This window comes from Lacerta agilis, chromosome 7 (genome assembly GCF_009819535.1).
Source record: "Lacerta agilis isolate rLacAgi1 chromosome 7, rLacAgi1.pri, whole genome shotgun sequence".
NCBI classification, from domain to species: domain Eukaryota; kingdom Metazoa; phylum Chordata; class Lepidosauria; order Squamata; family Lacertidae; genus Lacerta; species Lacerta agilis.
The window spans coordinates 47111510-47133742 of NC_046318.1; the positions used below are offsets into that span (position 1 = coordinate 47111510).

Here is a 22233-nt window from a genome sequence, read left to right on the forward strand (position 1 = left end):
GCCTTCCAGAAAGAACATTGACCTGGGAGAGACCACGCTGTCCCCATCCATCGATCAGGGAAGAAGCAGATGCTGGAACTTGCTTCTCTCCTCCCTGCCTGAAAGAACATTGAGCTCCCAGCTGTGTGTTGTCCTGGGATTTTAGCAAGAAAGGAAAATAACAGTCTGGCCCCATCCTTTGACCAAAGGAAGAAGAGCCACCAATTGCTATAAAATCAAGAACACTTGCAAGGGGAAAATAAGCCTGGCCTGAAATTGATATATACAGGCATCCTCCCACATACACACATTCTACTCGTGGATGACCACAGCACCTTGTGCGTAGCACCAGGAAATAAGTAAATAAATAGGCTCATACCAGGAAATGGCAGGAGAGAGCTGGAGAGTTATCGTGGCCCATGAGGAGACCCTTCCTGGAGCCCAAACAGGATGTCAATGAGGGCAGAGGAAGCCCCGAAGAGACTGGAGGGGAGGCGCATGTATGTAGTAGCAGTTTTTGTAAAACTTGTAAAAGACATGTTCAGTCAGATTCATAGTGTCCTTCACAAGTCTTACCTCAGTGCAAGCTTGCAGAAGTAGTGTCTGATTGTTTAAAAGTCTTGGAAGTCTGCCAGCTACTTGGAGTATAGTTTTTAAATCCTTTTAAATATTTATATTTTTTTTGTTATATTAGAGGGAGGGCCATAGAGCAATGTTAGAGAACATGCTTTGCATGCAGAAGATTCCAGGTTCAATAGCCATCACCCTGAAAAGCTGCCTATTAGACAATACTGACTATGGCCTGACTTCCTATAAGGCACCTTCCTATTTTAATGTGCCTAAATGCAGCTACAGTACTCAGCTTTCTCATGTTTAACTGAGATACAATGGATACTAATAAGTTTTTCTCAACACTTCTTTGGAAACACCAACAACCAGATAGCAACAAGGTTTTGGCACAGATTTTTCACAAAGTGTTATAAAGCTATGAACTAATTAATCTTCCCAAGAGTGCTTTGAAATAAACTGAAAATAACAGAACATAAATAGTATCTTAACATTTTCCTTGAGGCTTTTAAAGCACTTCATTGTGTTTCCCGCTCAGCTTTTCTCTCAAGTTCTAAATGTTGCAGCATGATCCTATGTCCTGACTTACACTCAACAATGTAGCAGGTGCAGTTCTACCCTACCCAGCATGGCAATTTAGCAATGGGGAAAGCTTGTATCTGCTGCTACTTTGATCACACAGCTTTGTCATGTACAGGGACACTGCAAGAACAGGAAATGACTACCCCAGTCCTCTCTGATGCTTTCAGAAAGTGCTCAGTTTCATAATGGGAAGCATACATTGAGAAGAAAGCAGTGGGCTCCCTACCATGTCACTCTGTTTGAGATTGGGATATGCATCTTGCCCATGGCTTTGCCAAAACGATAGTAGTACAATAAGGAAGAGGTCCTGCTCTGCCCTGTTACTATTTGCACTGTCTCTTGTTTTAAGTGTAGCTCTCCCACCTCTTTTTTGTCAGTCCCCATTACCAGGGATGGGACCTAAGACCTTCTGTATTCTAAGCTTGTGGTTTTCCACATAGCTGCAGGTTCACATGGGAGCCCTGAGCTATATGGATATGAGCCATCCTAGAATATTGTCTAGAATATTGTGTGAATTACTGTGGTTGGTCATAAAATAGGTGGTAGATTGACTGGTTAGTATTTACTGGTCAGTTGACTTCAGTCTCATTCGTCTCTGTAACTAAATTCGCCTTCTTGTGTTGTGCATTTGAAGGAGACATGTTGCACAGCTGGCCTGTAGAGAAGCCTACACATAGTTTTCAATGTGATCAGGGTTATGGTTTGCATAGGCTTCCCTACTCAGATATCCACACTGTGTGGATCTTGGGGGCAGGGAGCTACAAAACTTTGTGGGCAGGGCCAGTGACATGCCCCATTGCCCTTTCGATTATGGAACCTTCTCCATATGTATAATGGGTGAAGAGGGCTTATGAGTTAATTTTTAAAAATTGTGGGATACACAGGATTGCCTTTTTCTTGAGGAACTGTCTATAGAATAAAAATTGCAATGTTCTAAAATTTAGTCTCTTTCAACCCCTAAACATCATTTGGTGGCAGCAGATTAGTTTAGGAAGTGAGGCTGTGAAAGGACATTTGACAGGCGGCATTTGGCAGGCTAATTTACATGGCAAAAAAGTATTTCTGAGCTCAATAGTACAGTTTGCAACCTTATGGGGGAAAGAATAAAATGTTAAATTGATAATTACATGGCATTTTTACAGATAGCACAGTATCTGATGTTGAAATATAAATGTGCAAGATAGAGCTGAAATATTTCTCTTATCTTGCAGATGGGTGGAAGGCTGAACTTCGCATATGTCCCTGTGGTACTACAGATAAAACAAAATAAAACCACAGGCTCTACTTCTATTCTATTTTATTTGCAGCATCACAGTTCAATATTGCAAACAGAAGCTTGGCCTGTGGAGGGTTAAACCTCCCTTTTCCCAAACACTGGTTGCATCTGTGTTTTTTTGTAAAGAAAGAAAAAGGTGTAAAATCCCTATTTCGATAAAAACATGTCATTTCAATTAGATTTATTTTAGTGGGATCATTCCCTCCCCCCCCTCAAAATCTTATCATTCCTGTCTTTAAATCCAGTACAATGATGGATCCCTCCTGCTTTTTTCCCCTTTCTGATATGTTGGAGCAGCATGTGGTGTGAAATTATCTAAGTAAGTACGGTAATGCCAGTGGGGGGACAGCTAAGTGAGCCTGTTTTACTTTAACCCCTGGATTTTACTTATTCATTGGTCTGATGTTTTGTTTTCTTTTTTGGTCCAGCAGCTTTAATATCAGTGAGCAGTAGGCTGTAAGAACTATGTCCTGTGATATGATTTAGAAAGTAAATGAGGATTCCGTTTATACCTGAGAATGTTATGGTACCTTGGAGCCATTGCAGTGCTTAACCATTTTCACTTTGTAGATTATCGTTCCCTAGGTCGATAGGAACAGAACAGTTACAATACCCACCATTTAATAAGCACAATATATTTGCATTTAGAAAGCAAAATTATCCACTGGCTAATAAATTACATAACAGCCACCTTTTGATAGAATTTTCTATTGTAGTAGCATAAGCATTCTAAAGGTATGGTGTATAACTAGTTTTAGCTGAACCATTTTGTGTCAATAAAGTTGCAGGTGTTTCAGATTCACCAGTTATGAAAAAATAAAGATGAGAGCTAATGTCACTCCAGCAGACATGACAGGGCTTTCTGTTTCTCTCCTTCCCCTCAAACACCCTGTTATCAACTGTCCGTAGCATATTTTGGAGGCGCACTTCCGTGTTCAGGAAGGGGGAGAGGATGGGGAAGTCCTATTTGCATGAAAGTCATGCAAATGGGACAAAGTGTAGGGTGGGTCAGTGTGGTTTCCCAAAAATGGTTTTGCGGGCCAAATGGATGGCCAAATTTGGCATGCTAGCTGGAGTCTCCCCATGACTGTAGTACATCAAGAAGCATTGTTGCAGCAATGTATAGTAGACCATGGAGTCTTGCCTCAATAAATGAGAGAGTTCACCTAGTTAAGATAAATGTATATCTTTGCAACAACTTGCATTGATGAAAGATCATGCTGGTGTGCCCTCTCTACCACCATCATATATCCCTAATGAAGAGCTGGTTTGAAATAAAATAAAATAAAATAAAATAAATGTATTGGCCGGTAATCTAATCCGAGTAAGAGGTGAGCATGCAAAAACACCTTTTGTTGAACCATAAAGAGTACTTTAAATATGGAGTTTTAAAACTGAATTTTTATCTGAGAGAGCTTCTAGAGTGAAAATGAAACAAACCTCTATCTGTGAGCATGAGAACAAGAGGGTTTGAGTTTTGGATGAGGGACAGCAACCATGTTTGTAAGAGACATGAGAGAATTGGCCCCCCAAGAGAAGATGTTTGGCAAGCCAAAAATCTGCTTGGTTTTATGTGTCTGTTCTTGTAATTTACAGCAGTCGGTGTTTTAGCAAGAGCGAGAGTTAATGTTAAATAACTATAGTTCCACAAAGTGATTAGCTCAGCAGTTCATATACCGGTAGTTTCATAGCAATCAGGAAGAGTTTCATTGAGAGGAAGGGGTTTAAGACTTTTATGCACACACCTACAAACCAGCTGGCTCTTGTGCAGCAAGTATTCTGTCAGAAAACGCTCAGAATCTAGCAATATATTGTTTTATGTTACAAATTAGAGAAGACAAGAAGAAAAAAAGTGCCAAGGAGCTGCTGTTAGTTGGACAAATTCATATTCAGAACCAGTTAAATTACAGATTTCTGTGACATCCAAAAATATATGACTGGTTCTTTACAATACTCCCCTTCCTTCCCCACCCCCAATCAGTACTGAGCTACTGTCACAGTATGTTTGTATCATGGTGTTCTACTATCTGTATTTTCATTCACATGAGGGATAAAATCAAAGTCTAAGCTACTCATATCCAAACTGCATGAGTAATTTTGAATGAGTTAGCTGATGATGTTAACAAAATGCCCTTGTCCAATTCTAATTTGTGTGATTACCTTCAGTCTCCCTCAATTCCCTCTGTAGTTTAGATTAGATAATAGCATTCTTTGCTTTTGTGTTAAGCCTTTGGCTAGTAGTAAATAGACCTGTTTTTCAGTGCTGATAAAGAAAATCTCATCCCTTTCAGGGAAATACTGCTTATGTGGGTGGAGCAGAAAAGTAGAACCAAGATCCATCCAGAAGATAGTTTGTCAAGCTCTTTGAGGTCTTTTGTGATGAAAAGCCATATATAAGTGCGAGACGGCTGTTGATTAACTTTGATTGCCATTCTTCATGTGTTCACAGCAGTTTAACTATGTCTCTTTCTAAACCATTTTTAAAGAGATGTTAAAAATAGAAACAGTTCTTCTCACACAAAATTATACCAGCTAAATGCCATTATCTTTATCACGTTTTAATGTTTTAAAATTCATGTGTGTATCCTTCAGAACCCCATCAAACCAATTGGTGACAAATCTGCATGTGATGATTCAGGGCTAGATGTGATCCCGTTCTATATAGTTTTACCTTTCATCTCAATGCAGAGCTATACAACTTCATTAAAAGTAGGATTTTGTACCAAGGGAATACTAGTGTTAAGTAGTATCACTGATTTGCCTTCTGTTGATTACATATACCTGGTGCACTTTCCAAAATTAAGTTTTAGATAATAAATAGGAAACTATTTTGAACTGCTGTTTTCTGCCTTAAGGCATCAGAAATTGTGATCAGTGCTAGAGTCTAGTGTGGTGATGACTTGTTCTATTTTTCAAATGCTTTTCTTTCCTGCATGCCCCCTCTGCTGAACGTTCTATTTTGCACAAGGCACAGCACTAATCCAGTCAAGTCTGCTAAGGTTTCCTGCATTACCATCCTAAAACAGAATTGCAGGGTAGGGCTTAACACCCAATACTTTTATTCAGAACCATGTTCCCCCCTGCAAAATGGATGTTATATGGGTGCAATTAAATATACTATTTGGCACTATAGTGGGTGCATCTGCACCACTTGCAGCTTCCAGAGAGTCTTGTTTGTTTATTTCTTACATTTATATCCCACCTTTTTCTCCAAGGAGGCCAAGATGGTATATGTGGTTCTCCTCCTCATGTAATCCCTACAGCCAGTGCTTTTTTCCCCAGGGGGTACTAACCACCACCACCCAAACCCAAGAACCAACTACCCAGAGTGGTTGCTGGCATTCAGTCTTCATCCACCACATTACAGTAGTACCTCGGGTTAAGTACTTAATTCGTTCTGGAGGTCCGTTCTTAGCCTGAAACTGTTCTTAACCTGAAGCACCACTTTAGCTAATGGGGCGTCCTGCTGCCGCTGCGACACCAGAGCACAATTTCTGTTCTTATCCTGAAGCAAAGTTCTTAACCTGAAGCGTTATTTCTGGGTTAGTGGAGTATGTAACCTGAAGCGTATGTAACCTGAGGTACCACTGTACTACTTCCAGCATGTATATGGCCTCAACTAATTCATTATTTTTAAATAATTTTTATTCATTTTATAAGAAACAAATAAAACACTACCATTTAAACACTACAAACAATACAACAATACAACTACACACCAAAAACAAACACAACATACATTTTCCTTAATTTCATCTTACTTCTCTATCATCTTAGGGTGACTTCCCTCGGACTCTTCCTTCTGAATTTCATTGTTTTACACCTTTGGCAGTTTAATCTACATTGTCTATTAACCTTAAATAATTTTAAATAAATCATTATCACTTATTGTTTTACAAATTTCTACATTAATCATTCTCAACTCCTACACCCTATTTTAACACTTACAACCTATAGTTACTTTTCTAGCGGAATATTTTAGTATATATTACAAAATTTCTTCATATAGTCTTTAAATTTCCTACAATCATCTTCCATCGTCTCTTCCTTCAGGTCACATATCCTCCCAGTCATTTCGGCGAGTTCCATAAAGTCCATCATCTTCATTTGCCATTCATCTATCGTTGGTATATCTTGTGTCTTCCAATTCTTAGCAAGCAATAATCTAGCTGCTGTAGTAGCATACAAAAAGAATGTGGTATCCTTCTTGGGGATTTCTCCCCGGCCTCAACTAATTCAAATGTTTTAGAGAAAAAACTGGATCATAGAATTGTTGGAAGGTACCTCAAGGGTTATCTAGTCCAACTGCCTGCAAGGCAGGCATCTCAGCTAAAGCATTCATGCAGGAGCAAAGCGTAAGAGTGAGGGAGGAAGCTAAGCCAGAGCACTTTCCCTTGCCTGTCCACACGGGCTGGCAGCAGTGAATCAGGCATTTGCAACCCACTGGACCCAACCAGTCAATGCCTTCTGTTTAGCTGTTACAAGCCAAGATGGGCAAGGCTTGAAAGTACCTGTGGTAGCCAAACTCCTTCAAGCAACTTGTCCATAACCTCAGAATATCCACAACCCCTGAATCTGATCCCATACCATTTTACTTAAGAAGAGTCCTGCTGGATCATGCCAGAAGCTCAGCTAGGCCAGCAGCCTATTCTCATAGTGGCCATCCAGAAATACTGGGAGGCCTGAAACAGGACTGGAGTACAATAGCACTGGTCACCACCTTTACAAACAAAGTGCTAGTATGAGTGACTGTGCTTTGCAAATTTGTCACAGCAGACCACTGAGAGGCTGCATTTTACCAGTCCATACCAGTCCAAAGAGTTCTGCTGGATGGCTACCTGAGGACTTAATTTCTTTGCCACCATCACTGCCATGAGCCTTCCTTTCATCTGTGCTCATTCACTGTGAGAGATACATCACCTGTAGTCAAGGCTATCACCCTGCCTATTTCAGCATTCTGAGCTGTCCAGAAACCCAGGGAGCCAATCAGGTACCATAGCACTGGAGAGGACACTTAGAAGCAGTTGTGTCAGTGTCCTTCCTCATCTCACCATTCCATAGTGAGGCCAGGCCTTGGCAGGAGCACTAAGCATATCAGAGCAATCAGAAGTTCCTCAGGTTCCCTAAGTCTTTAGGGAAATGCCATCTTAATAGGTCCTTTGCTAGTCTAAAGGAAATGGGCTGTCTGTGACAGTGGAATTACTGTAACCAGCACAGAACCAATTCCAAACTGTTTTATGGGAAACACTAGATGAAGGGTCCTTGTGTGGCAAATACCCAATGTAGTAAGACAGCTCCATGAAGTCCTAAGCTGGTTTAAACAAGTTAGTCCTAGCGTGAATGTTGAAATGTGTGGGCACTCCACACCACCCCAAAACCACTTCTTGCAGCTCAGTTAGGGAGGCTGATGGGCAGTACACCAACACTATTCCTGTTCTGTGTCTCAGACCCAGCACGAGGAACTGCCCTCAAATCCAGTACCCAGAAAGAATGGTTTCCTGGTGAAGAAGATTGCATTTTTATGGATGATAGCAATTCTGTCTCGTCTCCAAGCTGGATTGGTTTAGACCTGAAACTTTGGCAGATAGATCTGGTCCACCTGGTTCATCCACCTCAATAATACATTCTAGGTCAGCCATCTCATCCATGACCAAATCTTGAATGAGAGGTGCTTTCCTGTGGACTAACGTGACACATAATAACAGTACCACCAGGTTCAAGGGCAAGCTAACATGGCAACCCAAATATTGTCAGCTGAGAATGACCTTGAAGGGTCTACAACACTTAAGATATCTGTCACTTCTTTCCATTAACTGGCAGAATCATTTCCCAGCGCCATGCCTCCTTCTGCCTGTGACCCTTGCTCTGTGCACCCTCACTTTGTGCATTGCAGGCACAGCACAGCAGAGAAACAAATGTGTTGAATGGCCACATGCTGTTTGAATAGCTTCAGAGAGTGTCCCTTTGTTGTGGGCACTGCTTGTATGTACATGGGGGGGGGGGCTCTAAATATTGTCCATCACCTATTACAAGGTACAAGCTGAAAGAGTAATTGCAGGGTGGAGGGTAGCTAGTATGATTGCAATTAATAAATATTTTTACTCTGTTCTGACTCAGATATGGAGAAGAAGGGTGGTTGGAGAAGAAAGATTTGACTGGGCTGAGTTGTACAGATACAGTGCTGCAGACAACTGTGACTGACTGTCCTCTTAATCATATGACTGTAAGAATCATAGATGCAAGGGAATTTGGGCACCTAGAAGTTATAGCCTGCTATCAAATCCTCAGCCTCAGATTTAAAAAAGTGGACATAATTTAATACCAAAGAGTTTTTAATATATTATCAATTAATATTAAAAAAAATATAATCTATGTGATTTTTAAAATGTTTTATGCAAAACCTCATTGAGTTAAATCCTAAAAGGACTGCTTAGTAATACATAATACATTGTTAAATCAGTTTCTTACCTTTCAGTCATAAATATTCAAAATTCCCTTTCGGTATTTGTTATTTCCCAGAAGATAGAATTATCCCACAGAGAGAAGCTAATAAAGAGATACAAAGTGGCACTTTATCTTGTTGCTACAAATTCTTAAAATCCAAAATTAGAATGGGCATATACTTGTTTGCCTCTCAACACTATAATAAACCTTTTATGTTTCATTATTCAAAATATTTATCAGTAACTAACATTCTTTAACACTGCATGCTATCGTATTCCTAAATCATACCTTATTACCATATATGATAATATATGAGGCATAGATAATAAACCAATAATTTAAGTAAATGTGTTACAATAAGCAATTTCAACTTTTTCTTAGTTTGTATTTGTGAATAATTACTGATCTTAGTTCTGTTGAGAATAGACAACAAGCATGCACATTTTTTTCTCCAGGTGTTTAGAGTGGTAGCATAGGATGTGATCTTCATTCCTTGACTGTTCTTTTCCCAGCAGCACGTTATTAATTAATCATTTATTTACATTTCTGTTACAAACTTTTCCAGAAGCAAAGCACTCTAGTTATTCCAACATCTCTTCTGCTTGCAAGAAACATTGTTTTGGCACCATGCTAAGTCAAACTGAGTAAGTAAGAAAGAAGAAAGAAAGAATAAAAATAAAATAAAATATATAAAAATATAAAATATATATAAAAATAAAAAGGAGGAGGGGAAATCTATGGTGCATGCAGATAATAAGAGCTTAGCATATTGGACTAATTTGTGGCAGGGTGTTGCTGAGAGCAAAGCAAACACAAAAGTTGAATTGTATAGAGGGGGGAAAACCTCTTGTTTCATTTGCACGCTGGATTGTTCAGTTAACATCTCATCAAATTTTTAAAAAAGGTAAACAAGATTAACTGTTTACTTGAAGTGAACTGAAGTCTGGATGTTTTTCTGAAGAACACAATGTACTGTTGTATCTTGTTTCCAGAGTGGTGTTTATCATAATTCCTTGTGCTGTGGTTGGTAGAGTGCTGGGAAGGCACTCCGCCCACTCATGGCTCATTCCTGCTCTCGCTCTCCCTCTCTCTCCGATTGAGGCCTCACTTCAGGACTGTAAAGCAGAGGGAGATGTCCTGTGTCAGCTTTGCTGCTTGTCATGAGCCGACATTTACCTAGAATGAAATAACAGAGGCCATTTCCTGGAATTCTCGATGGGCTGCTGAGAATCACTACCATAACTTTTGTAAACAGTCTGCTCACATACACACAAGACTCTCTCTCTCTCAGAGGCATGCACATATGAAACAGAGCCAGCAAAAGCACTCAGAACCGAAAACAATTGAAAAGTCTCTGCGTGTGTTTTAGAGAGGAGGAGGGGAAGAGAACCAATATTAGTAACCTGAAGCAGGAATTGTCTTTTGCCAAACAAGGATCTCCAGCAGATCCCTTTCCTGCTATTTCCCCTCTCAGTTGTGTAGTTTATTTTGCTGCTGTAGGATATATTTTTAGTTCAGTGTCAGTTCAACAGAAAGAATATCATCCCAAATGTAGGCACCATTCCACAATCAACTATGTTTTATTTCACTTGCTTTGTGCATCCATTGAAGCTGTGATGTTTATATTTGCTTCATGTTACTAAGATAATTTTGGAACGGCCCTACAGTTTTCTTTCTTTCTTTCTTTTTTAAGTTCTAGTTCTGTGGTGTATTTACAAATTATCTTAGCATCCCAGTCATAGTTTTCAGAGAGCAGCTGTAGAGAAATGCTTCCAGATCCATTCTCATCTCTGCATACAAATTACTTCTGATTGTTCAAAGGTTAAATAATTCCATTAGAGATTATCTATCTATCTCTGAACCAGTACAATTTTGTTTGCATTCTTTAAATGGAATTTTTGAGAATTCATGTTTGTATTGTCTTTGAAAGATGTGATCTCTTTTTAACTTTGTCACAATCTAGTTGTCAAAAATATACATGGTTGGGACTTTCCCACCGGAAGGTGCTTCCTGATGCTACTTGTCCAGCTTCTTCAGTTGGAAGAATTGGACCCTCTCTTTAACCAACCCACATTGGTTTCTCACATTTAGAGACTAGAACACCTCTCCTCCCTCTGCCATGGAATCATTCTCCTCTCTCCACAGCTCTCTTTGAATGCTGTTTTTGGCCTATCAGGTAAAAAGCAGGAGCTCTCGCATCCACTGCAGAGAGGCTAGGGTTGTGGGGACATCCTGTAGTATATGGCATTTGATCACCAGTGATCCAGATAACCATTATCTATCTCCAGTTGACATATCAAATCAACTGACTCTTACAATCTTCTGTAGGCAACAGCCAGCTCTTAATTTAACTCTTGAGTGAAGGAATTATAAGAGATACAGCTTTAATTTCATTCTAAGAGGGGGCAACCACCACCTAATTACTGAGTTGCAGCTGAGCTAGTTCAGCCTTTCTTTCCCTTTGGTCAAAGCATGTTGTGTGTGATCTGGCATACAGGGGTAAGATTCCCCTGAGTTGTCAAGAAATATGGGGTCAGACTCCAGGTTCTAAGTTTAGAAGATTTATTAAGATTAGGGCTGGAAATATCAAGGGGATGGGAAACAGATAGGTAACTTTAAAAAGAAACAGTTAACACTCTGAACAACCAGTTCACAGGCCTACATTTCATAATACACTACCAGTTTGCTTGTGCTTCTATTCCTCAAGGCATAGATGCATCAGAAAGACTAAAAAAAATTTTTTTTTAAGACTTGCCTTCACAAGTTTTGTAAGTAGAATAATTAACCCATGTTTTAGGGGTGAGAATTTAATGCTGCTTAATTAAATCCACATAAGATCCCACATATGTCCTTTTATTTAATTTGATTAGCTTTACCTTAAGCTCTCTCTTAACTCACAGTCTCAACATCAATGGATCTTTGGGGGAGGTAGCCCCATAATCTAATGGAGGTTGGGCTTGCAAACAGAATTCTCTTGTGCTGCTTCTGCTTTTTGTATGGTATTTCATACAAAGCGAGCGTAGTACCACCGTCCAACTTTCCTTCCTTTCCCTGTATCTCCCTAATTTCTGCCACCTTCAGTTGCTTCAAATCAACCTGAGGGGCATGCTTTCAACCATAAGATCTTCTGGTCATGCTGATTTATTGTGACCATAAGAATATAAGAGAAGCCCTGTTGAATCAGGTCTAGCACCCATCTAGTGCAGCAGCCTATTATCACATAGGTCAACCACATACATTTTAAAAACTCTCATCAATTTCCCTACTTGCTCTCACCAGCAATTATTGTGCAGAGACATACAGAGAGCAGCATTCAGGCTGCTGGTGTGTGTCTAGCTAGAATGATGCATATTGTGCCAGCCTTGAAAGATCTGCACTGGTTGCCAGTTCACTCCCAAGCCCAATTTAAACTGTTAAAATGGCAAAGATATAGAGATAAGCAAATTTTAGAGTAACTCAATGCCTATAATGTTGAAGTTATGATTGGCAATCGTGCCATAGTTTCCAAAAAACTGCCAGGAAGGTTGGGGGTGTCATTGGCACCACAGCACACTAGGAGGAGAGGTTTAAGTCTTCCCTTCTCAATCACAGTCTCAGTAAAAAATCTCTCCTCCTTATGCAGCAATTAGCATTATGAAAAGAATATTCCATTGCTGAAAATGGGAGTTCCCCCTTTAATTCTAATTGCAGCGTATGTGTGGGATTATTATCATGATCACAACTGGATCTATGCTACTGTTCTACTGATGACATCTTCCACCCTGGTTCCTGGTATTTAATGTTTTAAAAACGCATGACATAATTGTTAATCATATCATTAACATAATGTGTAGTTAGGCCCTAATTGGCAATTACTCTGAAACCAGACAATCCTTCTCCAGACAGGGATTATTCCCCTTGCTACTACCATTTCTTCGGGGGTGGAAGGAGGAATGGGATATGGATTTCTCTATTGTTTCATATTGGCAACTCACTTCTGCTCTGGGGAAGAAAAGAAAATGGTTTAAATGAATTAAGTCTGTGGTTGAAGGCAGTTGAGCCACAAAAATGTTGGAAATGGCCTTATAGAACATGAGAGCCGGGGGTTGTGAACCATGAAATTAAAACACTTTCTTCCTTCTGGTATACCCCCTAAACCCTTTGTATCATGGGTGTTTTCCCCATCTTCAAAAGGGGGGGACCCAGGGGGGGAGACCCAGGTAACTTGATATTGTGAGCTTGATATTGATACCAGGAAAGGTCCTAGAACAGATAATTGAACAGTCAGTCTGTGAGCATTTATAAAAGGATGCTGAGATTACTAAGACCTAGCATTGGTTTCTCAGGAACAAGTCATGCCAGGATGGAGCAAACTTGTTTTCTGCTGCTCCAGAGAACTAGGACCAGAACCAATGGCTTCAAGTTACAAGAAAGGAGATTCCAGCTAAACATCAGGAAGAACTAAAGTGGTGGACTCTCCTTCCTTGGAGGTTTTTAAGCAGAGGTTGGATGTCCATCTGTCGTGTATGATTTAGTCGAGATTCCTGCATTGCAGGGGGTTGGACTAGATGACCGTTTGGGTCCCTTCCAGCTCTACAATTCTTTGAACCTATAGATGTTGTTGGGTTGTAGCTCCTATCATCCCTGACCATCAGCCATGCTGGCTGGGGCTAATGGGAGTTGGGAGCTCAACAGTATATGGGGGCACCATGTCGGCTGCTCTTCCTCTCCAGAGAACTGAGGTTCAGAGCTGGCAGCCATTGCTCATCCCTGAGACCTTTTGCTCTGTACTGTATAGCACAGAGGAGGAAGATTTCAGAGGGTGAAAAGGGGAGAAGAAATGTCCTTAGCAAATACGAAGAGTGCTGAGAGGCATTTTGTACCTGTCTGTGTGGCACAAGACATACTAATGCAGGTGACCTTCTCTTTACATTTCAGAAAATCTGTACATTTTTAACAGCATCTTGAGAGAAGACTGTGGCCCTAAGCATAAATCCCTTTGAGGTCATCATGAGTATAGTTAGGACAGGGCTGTAATGTAGCATATAAGGATGTTCCTGCATGTTTCCTTTTAACGCTACATAGTTAATGCTCTAGTGCAGGGGTTCCCAAACCATGCGCCATGGACCACCAGTTGCCCATGAGCTTTGTTCTGGTGTATCTGTAAAAATGCAATTAAAATCACACAGTATCTGGCATAGCACGTTAAAATTACTACAGTGGGGCAGAAAACTCATTAAGTGGTCAGCCAAGACCTGCAACAATTTACAGGTGGCATGTGGGGGAAAACATTGGGCAAACCACTGCTCTAGTGCAATCTGCTAGAGTTGGAATTTCAGTTGTGGTTGCACACTTCAAACTGTTTTCCCTGCTGACATTCCCTGACCCCATGCATACTACAAATGCATAAGAGGTTGGCACACATGGCACATTACAAGTGGGCAGTAACCCAGGTTCTGTTTATTTTATTGGCTGTAAAAGACATTTGTAAACCTGAGATTCTTAACCAAATGTTCATTAGTATGAATGAATGGATGTCAGTATTAAATATTAGCAAGCTTGACAGTTTCAAAGTTTTTACTTTAGTTTACTAAATACCCCCCACCCCCCAAAAAGCTAAAGAAGATAACTGTAGGGGACCAGAAATTTTCTGATTGCTAATTTGTACAGAAACATTTTCCAATTCAATTTTTTCTGCAAAAACCACATCACTGCTTAGTTGTAATTCTGATTAATGCTATTCAGGTTCCAGTTATTCTAGCTTTTATTTTTTTGGGATGTATTTCAAGGAGGATGCAATAGCCAGCATCTGCTATGGAGGTGTGAGAATATTATACGACTGATAAAAGTGATATGGAGCACTTTAAAAGTGATATGGAACACTTTAAATTGCTACAAGTAAGATGTACAGAAGAGCCCCTCTAGGGTTACAGACAAAAATAGGTTGTGTTTTGTGTCCTTTTGTTCCTACACATGTGTCTCTGATTCTGATTGCACTGGAGATAACATTTGCAGTGGGTGGAGGGATTTTGTTTGTGTTTGAGAGATTCAGATAAATTAAATCCCGTTTGGGTGGGGTTTCAAAGGTTGCTGTTGATTGTAAGCCACATCAGGAGAAGTTAAGAAGCTCCACCTCAAGACTTGACCAGACAAGTTGGTGGATTGGAACTCTGTAGGCACAGTTTTGTGCCTGTTTTTCTTTTCTTTTTACAAAGAAGCACAGAAATCTTATTTTGTGTGTGTGCACCTCCTCATGCTTTAGTTGCTTCTAGGAGGGCACATATGCAACGAGATAAGAGTCTCCTGTCAGGGAGCAGACATAATCAGCAGCACCCTATCTTGGATGAGCAAATGTTGCCATATATGCCAGGAGGATGGGCTGTACACTTAAACTTTTTTTATAGCTTCTCATTTTTTCCTCCCTCCTCATCCAAGCTTTGAAGAAATAAATACATCAACAGAAGCCTGAGGGGTCAATATCCTGTTGTAAAGCATATAATTGTTCCTGTTGTTGTTATTATTATTATTATTATTATTATTATTATTATTATTATTATTATTTGCCTTAATTAGGCTTACTCCTTTCTGCAACAGCAATTGCCGACACCATGTTCTCACTACATTATTCTTGTGCTAATGCCTTTCTTTTGAACTGCACCTGTCTGTCTTATGGAGTGCTATTCAGTCTTACTCCTTTGGGGGAGCAAAATGTATACTACAAGGAAACACAAGCCTCTAACCATGTTGTGGGGTTTACATGTATAATTACTGAATAGAAATCCCTTTTCCACCTTTTCCAAGAAGGATGACTAACTAGGAGGGGGCATGATGACATAATACCATAGTCATTTCCAAATATCCACTTGGAAGTGAATAAATCTAAGCATTACCACCACACTCATAAAAATGCAAAATAATTGGCCTCGCCTTCCCTCTCCCCTGCCTCCAGCTCTTTTAGGAAATTAACAGAATATTCCCAAGCTCTGAAATGAGATTCACTGTGGCCTAGTTCACAGATTGGTAAATCTGTGTCTGGCCTGTACCATTGCAGATATATGCCCCCCCCAATACAAAAATTTAAATAAATGGTTGCTCTGTAGAGAAAACTAGGTGTTATGAAGGACAGGTCTACTTTAGCCTTAAAAACCTGACATTCCAGTTTTTTTGTGTAGGACTTTAAAAAAAATATGTATTTATATTTGGTGTGGAGGAATGTTAAATCATGCTGGTCTTCATCTTGAGAGACAATGGTGCGCGCCTCTTAGGGTGAAGTCAAACTGCTGTGTTAGCAGCACCCAAGGGTTCAGCCCAACATTGCGGGTGCCCAGTGCGTGCGTGTGACATCAAACGGTGGGAGGAGGGCTGACAGGGCCGTTCTACCCTCCCAAAGGCCTGACAGGACCTAGTTGCAGCCTCAGGAGGGCCCACTGCAGCTTGGCGCAGTCACAGGAGGGCCCAATGGAGCCCGCCCAGCTGCAGAATATTGAGGGGGTTTGACCCCCTCAGTGAAATGAGGGAGGGGGGGACATGGGCCCTCACAGCCCTGCATAGATGGCATGCCTGCCCGGTGCACAGGCCTGGGCAGTGTGTATGGAGGTCCTGATATGCCCAGCCAACAATGCTCCCCTCTTGCTGTTGCTGATGTGGCCCAAAGGAAAGCAGAGCAATATATCTGGCACCAGCTTGGCTGCAGGACTTGCCAGAAGGAGGCATACAAGACGCCATCCAACCATATTGGGGACTCCACTCAAGATTTGTTTAGGGTTCATCCTTAGACTTTTCTTCTCCTGAAGATAGGCAGCGGGGGTTCAGGAAAAGAGTTTTCCTTCTCCTATCAATTGGGCTACCTTCCCAGGTTAACAAGCTCCATCTGCCCCTCATTTCCCTCTACAGCATGTGCCCAACTGCCTTCTTGTCTCGTTTGCTCATTCTGCCAGAGCCTATCTTCTCATGCAGGAGAAGACCCTAACTCACTGAGGGTTTGAGACCCATTGGCACCCTCACCTGGTTTAGCTGGCCAGTCAAAGCCGTTTCCAGGGTGTGGCTGCTAATAGCTTCTAGGAGCTGCAGGTGAGAGCTGAGTGCAGGCTAGCGACCAAAGATGGAAAAAGCACTCTGGAAGGAGCACGACGTGTCCCCTATCAGAGGTACTATCCCACCCCTAACACCCCTAACTCATGCTGACCTCCACTATACATGTCAAGCACATTGTTAACATTTTAAGGAGAAGTGGGTGAAGCTCATAGTGGGAGGGAATAAAAATCCTAATCTTTGCCTCCCTTCTTATCGCGTCTTGCCTTTGTTTCTTTGCTCTTCCCACTGAATCATATGTGCGTTTTTCATCCATCTGTTCTCACACTCCCATCTTTGTGCATTCTCCAGAGTTAACCACACACCTAATGATATCTTTTTGTCTTGGGGCATCTGCACATGTTGTTGCAGCGTTAACTGCAGGGAAAATCATTTTTACCCCAGGATGGTTTCCACCTGTTTTGATGTTGAGCTAGAAGTAGGCATCTCTTTCCCTGAAGGTTATTTCCTTACCACTAATGAATTGACTCTAACCACGCTTAACTTTTTTATTTATTTAAAATTTCTGCCCCACCTTTTTGCAAAAAGAAGAAAAGGAGAAGTCCTGTTGTGCCTGCAAGGCACCTATGTACAGTTGTAACCATTATTTGGAGACAATAAGAGAGAACCATGAATGCAACTCTTAAACTTGGAGAAAGGAGGGATAAAATGGCAATCAATGATTACTGACTTTCTTTCAGTATTTATATACTGCTTTTCCTGAAAAGGTTCATAAAAGTTTCTGTATAATAGTTCCATGATAACAGCAAACAGTATTGATATCAGTTAGATGGGGATGTATTTGTCATCTCTGGGTTAGCAAGGTGATGGTGATTGCTAGAGCTCGTTTTCAACAAAGTAATAACATCCTGAGTTGTATATTCTTGGCACAAAGTCAAAGTGAAACTACCGGTATATTGGAGTCATATTGGATAGCTGCCTAGCTTAGTTTTACCTTTCTGACTGTAGCAGCTTTACTTATTCATTAAACTTATTTATATATTGCATTTCATGATACATGTCCTTCCACGGAAGCTCACAATAAGAATATTAGTGTAATAATTCATAAGGATGCTTCCCGTAGGGCACTTGCTGGAAGGCCTGGGAGGGAAGGACAAGAAATTCTAGCTTTGAATATGTCTAAATATGCCTCTTCTCCTCTCCTGTAATCCTTCCCACAGAACAGTTGCTGGTAGATGGCCCGGGGGGGGGGGATTCCCATTGGAGCAGGCTGTGTCTTACCAGAACCTCAGTTTATTCACCCTAATCCAGCACATTAACTGAGTTTCCTCTGTCTCTCCTGTTGACATGGAGAAATAGAACTGGGTGTCATATTGTATTGATGACACTCACTTCAAACCACAGATGACTTCCCCCAAGGGTTTCAAGTAGATTTTAAATGGAATAGGTGATACACTGGACTCCTTCAGAACACATTGTGAAGGCAGACTTTACGAGACATGGATTCACACAAAACTCTAAGTCATGGTTTGTTTAAGACAGGGCCAGCCTGCTCATGAGGCTTGGTGAGGCAGTTGCCTCAGGCAGCAGACTGAGGACAGCTGGGAGGGTTGGCAGATGGGGGGGGGGCGGAAGTGCACTGCTTGTTCCCACCACTTGTCACCCACCACCACCTCCTCTGCTGCTTCCACTGCTGCCTTCTCCTCTCCAGCATCCTTTTCCCTCATCCACCGCCTTCAGCATGCAGGGGCTTCCTTGGGCCTCCTTCAGTTGCCTCAGGCAGCAGCAGAGGAGGATGTGATGACGACAGAAGGAGGTGGTGGACAAGGGCCGGGTGGCATTTTTTGTTTTGCCTCAAGCGGCTAAACATCCTGGGCCTGGCACTGGCTTAAGAAATCACATGTTAACCACAAGGGGTCCCACAGACTATCAAACAAACCATGGCTTTTTTCTTTGACATCTCTTCCCCCCCCCCAGCTGTTATTGCCTCTCATGCCTTTTTGGTTTGGTGAATGTCTGAGGTGGGGTCAAATAAACCAGTGTTTTTCAACCACTGTTCCGCCTGGTGTGCCGTGGGAAAAATTGAAAAATTACTTTATATATAGTCAATATAGGCACAGAGTTAATTTTTTTAACATTTTCTAATGGTGGTGTGCCTCGTGATTTTTTTCATGAAACAAGTGTGCCTTTGCCCAAAAAAGGTTGAAAAACACTGAAATAAACCATGGTTTTTAAAAAGTGCTAGGTTTAGTCATATAGCTAACATAAACCAGGATTCATAAACCAGCAACATGGTTTCAAATCTGCTGAGCAGGATTTACAAATAGCACTAATCCATGTGTGAACCAGGCTGATATTTGTATAGGAGGGAATAGCATTGGAACTCAGCTCAGCCCACTACTCCAGGAAGTACGTAAGAACTAAAAAAAGCGCCTGCTGGATCAGGTAAGTGGCCCATCTAGTCCAATTTCCAGTTCTCACAGTTGCCTGTGGAAGGACTGAAAGCAGGATCTGAGAGCAGCACTTGCAATTCTTAGCAATTGGTATTCAGAAACTTAGTGCCTCTGATAGTAAAAAATACTAGGAATCATTGCCTTGGGGGTAGAGGAGATTATTTTTTTGTTACATCCTTATACTTTAAAGCACCACGTGAAATTTCTTCATGGGTACATATAAAGATAATGAAGCTGCATTCTGTAGAGTCAGAGGGTACATATTGTCTTCCTTGATTGGCGGCTGCTCTCCAAGGTCTCAGGCAGAGGACGTCCCATCATTTGGATCTTTTTAACTTGTGTAGCTACAGTAAATCAGTTTTGCTACCAGTTGTGATGCATTAAGATTTCATCAGAATTTAATAAGTCTTTAAGAAAACCCAAGGCTTCTGTCCCATGAACAGATGTTTAATTCTGAGAATTAAATGTTTAATTCCTGTTTCAGTGTATCTGAAGAAGTGTGCATGCACACGAAAGCTCATACCAAGAACAAACTTAGTTGGTCTCTAAGGTACTACTGGAAGGATTTATTTTATTTTATTTTTACTATGGCAGACCAACACGGCTACCTATCTGTAACTAATTCTGAGATGTTAGAGAGCTCCTTTGGGCATGCCACTAACAGACTAAATTTTATACACCTTTTTGCAGGTTGTGCCTCCTCGTTCAGGATGCCTATGGAATATTCAGTGAGGTACAATTTCATGCCCTGTTTTCTTCAGAACAGATAGAAGAATGTATTCAAAAATGGGAAGGAAAATACTGTCGTTTATCAGGAATTAAAATTTTGCAGAGACTTACCAGAGGGAGGTAAGAATAACACCATAAGTTTATCTTCCAGAACAGTATCTGTGTTAGTCTAATGGTCCAGACTCTTTATCCCAGGTTTGTGGGTTTGAGCCCTATGTTGGGCAAAAGAATCCTGCCATGCAGGGGATTGGACTACATGACCCTCAGGATCCCTTCCAACTCTACAATTCTGTCCTTGTGTAATACAGCAAAAACACCAGCACCTTAAACACCAGCAGTTTTATTAAGGCGTAATAACTTCCATGGTCTTTCAAGTGTCACAAGATTGATTGTTGTCTGTGCTAAGATTATGCTTTTATTGTGTTTCTGGACTACACTCTCATCATTCCTGACCATCAGCCATGCTAGCTAAGCTGGTAGGAGTTGGAACAATATTCAGAAGGCCACAGGTCAACTGCCATCCCTGATACAAACAATGGGTGACAAACCTGCATTATGAATGCTATAAGTGGCACTGACAGGATTTGAGAACAGAGAGAGCAAGAATCTGACTAATACAGAAACTCAGGCTTCACACACCTGCACTTTGCTTCTTGCCAGACACAAAGCCACAGCAAGGCATTGGGGGAATGCTGCATATGGTACTATGGTGCATGGCAATGTGCCATTGCATTGTGACTCTTGGCAGAAAGGTTGGCCAGGGTCCTCTAGGTTGTTTAGTAGTCACACAATTTGGAACCTGTAAAAAAAAGGGAGGGGGAGTTGCATTCAAGCAACCTCGCTCTTATTTAAAAATTAGAAAATAGTTTACATTTAGAAAATAAAAAATGTTAATGTAATGAACCAATTATCCTGTTTTCAAGTAAGATTTGATGCTTGGGTATAAATGACCAATCCTTTGAAACCTTTTAGTTCTTCTCTCCACTCATACCAACTCTTACTGGTTCCAGTCAGCATGTCCAATGGTCAGGGATGATGGGAATTGTAGTCCATAGGGCTGGAGGGCCACATGTTATCTTAACCCCCTGTTCTAAAGCATGATGCTTAAGCAGGTGAGTTAAGAGCACAGTGCCATGACCACAGTTTTGTTTGGGTTTCTCTTTAAGAGGAGAGAGAACAGATAAGGGGAAGGTAGGTACCCTACATGAGTGGCTATTGCTTTTTCACTCCAGCATGGCAAGCTGCACTTTACGAAATGCTGTGTTTTATACAAATATTTAAATAAAGGAGCCTTTCCCATGCTCCACATTAGAGAAAGAAGGCTCATAATTGGCATATATTGTAACAACAAGTTGAAGTGGGTCCCATGTTGCAGTTTGGGAATGCATAAATGTCCTGGGCCTAAAAGGCTGGAAGACTACTCTTCTAAAGCACTCTTATCCATGGTGCTTTACCATTAAACATACATTATAAATATATTGCTGCTTTGCCCCAGTTCATGCTAGCATTTTTCCAGGGGGTTCTGTTCTCATGGACTTGACAGTTTAACCTAAAGGGTGACTACTATTTCTTCAGCTTTTCATCATAAAGAAGGCATTTGTTATCCCTTGCCCTTTTTTAATTGCTCTTCTGAGTTTTTGAGAGGGGGGACTAGAACTGCATGCAGTTGTTACTAAATCTGATGCATTATCAGCATGTGGGGCAGTATCTTTGTTTCCTGACATCCTTGCATACTATTGCTCTTACTCACATGACTACCAGCCTTCCCTGAGCTCTGCTACCTTAACCTGAATACTTTGCAGCTGCCTGACAGAGAGTGACTAATGAGAGATGGTAATAAAACTAGGAAAAGAGAGCAATGTGCTGAATTCTATCTTTCAGAATTTGTCAGGTTTTGTCATTTTGTGTAGGAAAAGAACTAGAACCAGTCCTCGGTGATTCCTAGCAATTTAGGTAAAATCTTCCACTCAATAGAGGCTCTGTCATTAAAACCTTATGTCTTAAAAACAATTAAAACCCATCTTTCCCTTGATTTGTCATCTTTATCCCAGACTGTTTTATTTGTTGTGTAGTGCCCAAGAGTTGTAAGCCCATAAGCAATATGAGCACAATAGTATTGTGCTTTCCTGATGATACATACTTTGAATCAGCAGTAATCCACAGAGATTAAATACTAGCTCACTAGAGGTGTGC

The 22233-nt window shown here is 40.9% G+C and overlaps 1 protein-coding gene across 3 annotated transcripts in view; it reads left to right on the forward strand.

The window, feature by feature from the left end:
- Positions 1–22233, forward strand: part of SPIDR (scaffold protein involved in DNA repair) — a 159896-nt gene that overhangs the window by 116220 nt on the left and 21443 nt on the right. For 2 of the 3 annotated variants that reach the window (XM_033155170.1, XM_033155169.1), the window contains exon 11: positions 20002–20160. The exons of the other annotated variant lie outside the window; for it this stretch is intronic. In XM_033155170.1, coding sequence (XP_033011061.1) covers positions 20002–20160 — 159 coding nt within the window. The remainder of the gene's footprint in view (positions 1–20001; positions 20161–22233) is intronic. 3 annotated transcript variants of the gene reach the window in all.